The 5179-nt window shown below is 43.2% G+C and overlaps 1 protein-coding gene across 1 annotated transcript in view; it reads right to left on the bottom strand.

The window, feature by feature from the left end:
* Positions 1 to 1377: 1377 nt before the first annotated feature.
* Positions 1378 to 5179, bottom strand: part of dnaaf11 (dynein axonemal assembly factor 11) — a gene marked incomplete at its 5' end in the record, with an annotated part of 11266 nt that continues 7464 nt past the window's right edge. Inside the window, one exon of the mRNA XM_031877172.1 lies at positions 1378 to 2993. Coding sequence (XP_031733032.1) covers positions 2798 to 2993 — 196 coding nt within the window. The remainder of the gene's footprint in view (positions 2994 to 5179) is intronic.

The following is a 5179-nucleotide window of genomic DNA, read 5'->3' as shown; positions in this document are numbered from 1 at the left end:
TGAACACACCGTCGTGGATACACTCAGAGCCTCTGAACACACCGTCGAGGGTACCAGAACACACTGTTTTTCTGAGATATTTGTCTCCAAAACAAAAACACTGATGATTTCTGAAAATAAACTAAAAATAACTGAACCAGAGAAACCAAACGTCTCCAGCGTCAGGTGAGTAACAGCGGAGAGTCGGGTCTGAACTGGGTCGACTCTTCGAGTCGGCGCTGCATGTTCAAAACTAGTGGGACCATACGCTGTCATGGCAACAGACAAAAATCAATGCGTCAGCGATGGACGGGTCAGAAACAGAGAACAGGTTCTGAAAACACAGATGCGAGTCTGGATTCTGTGCATTCTGGTCCTGATCTCCTCCAGTCTGATTAAACAGGAAGCAGGTTTAGTGAGATGTACAGAGATAGAAGAGGATGAAGAATCCTCAACACATGATGGTAACGGGGTAGAACAGTAGAAGTTTCACTAGAAGTTTTACTACATCTCAGAGGTACATATTGTACTTTTTACTAATTTATATCTCAGAGAATATGTGACAGGAACTGTTCAAATAAACTCTTTAAAAAGCCTCTTGGATCAGATGTAAAATGCTCCATTTGTACATTTTAGAGAGACGAGGTTCTCACAGGAACATCTGATGATCTTATAGAATATGAAGCGTTGATGTAGATTAAAACAACCAACAGGATATAAAGGAGTTAACATGAAACAAACATTAATGCAGCAGGAACATCAGTAATCAAACATTTTACTCATCCATCAGTTTTAATGCAGAACTTTTACTTGTAGTGGAGTGTTTACAAAGTGTGTATTAGTACTTTTACTGCAATAAAGGATCTGAATACTTCTGCACAGCTGTCACACTGAAACACTAAACCAGGTTCCAACCAACCAGAAGCTTCTGATGTGTGAACCAGTGAACCATGAAACCACATAATGGTCCCAGAGAGACGATAAGTAGGAGTGGAATGAATTGTTAAATACCACTAATGAAGCGTCGTTGATGTTTGGCCTGTCTCATTAGACGGAGGATTCAGTTAAATACGTGACATGTGTTATCTACAGTAGTCTGTGCTGTCAACAGACCACAGATCAGTTTTAACCGTCAACTTACCGACCTCAGATCTGAAGGAATATCTGAAATAAATTCTTTTGTAGCGCTGGAAAAGTGTAAAACCGTCATATTTCAGTGTTTAAACATGAGCGATGAAAACTTCCATCAGACAGCAGATGTTTAACAGAAGACAGTGATTGGGTGGATGGAAACCACGTCACTAATATTCATGTTTTCACTTGTGACCAGAAGGCAACCTCCAGTTCTGCTGAGTGAACTCAATGCTTCATGTGTTAAAGCGTCACTCCTCAGTCCAAATATGGTCACTTCCTGTTCACTGGCTGCAAAAAAACACAACATGGCGACGGACGAAATCCAAAATGGCGACGGTGAAATTGCCGGACTCGAGGCTTCAAAACGTCAGTCCACAAACCAACGAGTGACGTCATGATGACTAGAATGTTTGGCTTCGACCAGCGTCCGAAAAACATCCGGCTCTGCTCCATAGAGCCGGATATCAATGATTGTAACCGTGAATAAAGAGGAGCAGTGTTCTTGTTGGTTCACTTTTACACTGCTATGTGATGTTACGTACTGGTCACCACACCACCAATCCACAGTATTGATACTGATACTCATACTACATTATATCCATGATACAACACAGAATACATATGTTAAAAAGCAGGCTCAAATCTAAATGACTGAATCTGGATTCATAGACAAGTATTAGATTACATCCACTCTTTCTGGACGAGCCGTTTTTCACACAGCAAAATACCAGAAGGATGAAAATCTCCAGGACGATACGAGCCACGCAGTCCAAATATAGAACTCTGGCATGAGGAGAGAAGATCTGTCAGGAGGGAAAAATGGTCCGAAGCCAAAACGATCTCTGGAGGCTCTGCGGCTGTAACGGCGCTCGGAGCTGCTCGAGGAGGGAGTCGTGACCTCCGAGCTTGTTCGGGGTGACAGCTCCGGAAGGAAAGCAAAGAGTGAGGAGACCTCAGCGGAGTTTCAAGGAGAGATGAGCGAGCTTCAGAACCTCTGGGCCTCGCCCATCAAAGTCTGGCAGGATATCAGCTCGAGAGGAGCAAGAAAAAACTCAACGGGACGAAAGTACAACGGCTCCCAAAACACACGAAGGGGCCGCCGGCAGCAGCAACCGGGCTCATCGATTTTACAGCTTTCAGCTGCAAAAACACAAAAACATCTGCACGAAGAAAGACAAGTTTGATTCTCTCCATGAAGATTTGATTTATTGTCGTGTTCACAAGATGGTCTCCCGTCCATTTTTGAATTTATTAAGGATATTGTTCCACAACAATAACTCACTATACATGAGGAATAAATAAACAAGATCCCAGGAGTTAACGTTGATATTTACAGTTTCTTTGAATGGAGTTTCCAATATTTTCCGGAGCTGGTAATCAGTAAACACATTTTCTAAGATGGGAAGTCAGCAGAAGCTAAATGCTGGGAAACACCGTCCGTGGTTTGGAGGTTTATTGTTGGTTTTTGTGAGCTGTGAGAGGAAACAGAAAGTTCTCTAAAGGCTCAATCAACTGCTGGTAGCATCTCTAGAACTCTTCTACTCTCAGTAGTTTGAACAGTGCTGAACTTGGCAGCCTACTTACCGTTTAACTTGAACGGCTACGGGTTTGAAGAACCTCAGAAACAAAAGGCTGAGAGAACAGACGCGTCCATGCTGAGCGGGCAGTGCTTTGTCTCAGAGTCTTATACCAGCGGGGGGACATCGGGGTCGTCCACGAACCCGTCGGAGAAGCTGCAGTGAGCGGCGGCGGTGGGCGGAGCCGTCCTGGACGCTTCCAGCGGACCTTCTTCGGCGGTCTGGCGTCGCACGATGTTAGCGAAGTCGACGGCCGTGTGCTTGCTGGGGTCCACCTCCAGCCTCTCAGGACCGTTGTGTCTTCTGTTCCAACATCAGGGGAAGACACAAGTTAGAGACAAAGACAGTTTCTTCTTCCTCTTTCATGACTTAAGAAAGCTAAATGACTCGGTACGCGTCTGAATGGAGGTCGTCTGTATCGAGACTCTGTGTCATTGAAACTTATCCTCATGCAACAGTTCTTATATCTTACGAGAAGTTACTCCTCGTGTCCTACAGAAGTCCAGCAACACGTGTGTTTTCTGATCGTTACATTGATCCAGTCTTTTCAAAATAAACTAAAATATATTTTTGTCTTTTCCGTCTTATTTTCCGTCTCGTCAGTCATCAGTCTGTATTAAAGGTACAAATACAAGTTTGAATCCATTGATTGAATGATTCTGAAAATGGGCCGTTTCCCATAGACAGTAATGGGTACTTCTACTTAAATGCTAATACTTTAATACTTTTAAGAAAGCTTGCAGGACTTGCAGGACTTTTGTAAATGAGTATTTCTACACGCTATGTTTACCTGCCAGCCAATCAGAAGCAAGTATTTCTGTGGCCTTGGTATAAAAACACAAATGAGATTTGAACATCAGCCACATGCTGCATGAAGTCCCAGCAGGAATGTTAAACCTGCTAATTGTTACCATCTAATCCAATCAACAGCTGATAATCACCGAGTGACTCAGAGGTCGAGTTTAATCACACACCAGATGAGAACGACGTTAATGTCAAAGGTCAATAAATCTCTCGTTTTGGTCGTCGGTGCAGAGACGTCAATCTGGGAGCTGATGTGTACGTGATATACGGTGGTCCATTGATATACAATGAGGTCGGTCCATTTACCAATGAATGAATCTATGATGTTTGAATGAGCTGAGAGTGGTGAAGGACTTTACAATCGTCTCTGGGGATTCGGGGAGTTAAACATCAGACTCTTTTATCAAATCATTTATAAATCTTTAGTAGATATCAAGATATAATAATCCATCTCATAGTTGAGACATTTCTGTTAAAAACCTAAGACGTGGTGTTCATGATGGCGCCGGAGGAAAAGTCATTAGGATTCATTGTCTATTGAAGCAGTAGACACAAACATATAATCTGGACAAAGCTCTGGGGACCAGTGAGGACCTCTCGTAAAAAGAACAAGCCTTCAGGAACAGCAGCTCGCACTTTGAAGCACTTTTTAACTGAGGAATTAAAACTTCCTGGTCCGTCATGTGATATCACAGGGCCCAAAGAAAACCTTTTCCACGTAGAATTACATTTTGAAAGAGACGTCTGTGACTCAGCTATAACTTTCTTGAGGTGCATCAACTTCCAAGTACGAACGCGTGAGTTTCCCTCCTCTGTTCACGTGAATGACTTTCACAGGAATGAGCGGGCTGTAACCAGTACTCCTCATACATCACTGGTGGAAACACACTTCTAGTAAAACAGCATGGTGGTTTTAAGGTGTGCAAGAGGTTTTACGTGATGAAGAGATCAGTGAGCATGAAGGAGACGAAGCGTACAAGGTGTTGTCTGAGTGAAGTAAGAGTTTAAACTGAGCTCTAATTAAAGGAATAAACCAAACCACAGTAAGTACAGAGCAAGAAGCAGCACCTGAAGCTATTTAAAGGAATATGTTGAGCTATTCCATGTTTATCTGACGGACTCTCCTGAGTATCTGATGATATTATACGATGGAGAATCACAACATCTCTAAACCAGCCTGGAGTGTGACTGAGCTTTGGGTTTCAGTCTCCAGAGGTGAGACGATATTAATGAAATGTGATGATTTTCCAGGAAGAGCGAAGGCAATTATAACGTCCTGTCCTGCAGAGCAGCAGGAGCTTCCTGACACTCTGTTTATTGAGAGGGGACTAGAGCTGCCAGAGGACCAGTGTGGACCTCCAGCACCTCTCCGCTCAGTGGAAGTCCCTCTGCAGCGGCAACATCACCAGCTCGGCGGGAGAGAAATGGGAAAGTCATATTACCTGCTGGTAGAGAAGGAAGCGAGCGTCTATTATTAGTGACGGATACGTTTAGTGAAGCAGCATTTTAACTGCTACTGCAGCTTTAAGAGAAGCAAAGAGAACATTCAGGAGACAACGGCCAGACACGACAAGAAGGTCCAAACAGCTGCTTGATTCTATTCACCATCGATTTATGTCAATGTATGATCCATCAATTATAGATAGATAGATAGATAGATAGATAGATGTATAGATAGATAGATA

Source organism: Anarrhichthys ocellatus, unplaced genomic scaffold, assembly GCF_004355925.1.
Source record: "Anarrhichthys ocellatus isolate YVR2014 unplaced genomic scaffold, GSC_Weel_1.0 scaffold128, whole genome shotgun sequence".
Classification (NCBI taxonomy): domain Eukaryota; kingdom Metazoa; phylum Chordata; class Actinopteri; order Perciformes; family Anarhichadidae; genus Anarrhichthys; species Anarrhichthys ocellatus.
This window is presented reverse-complemented; position numbering and strand designations above follow the sequence as displayed.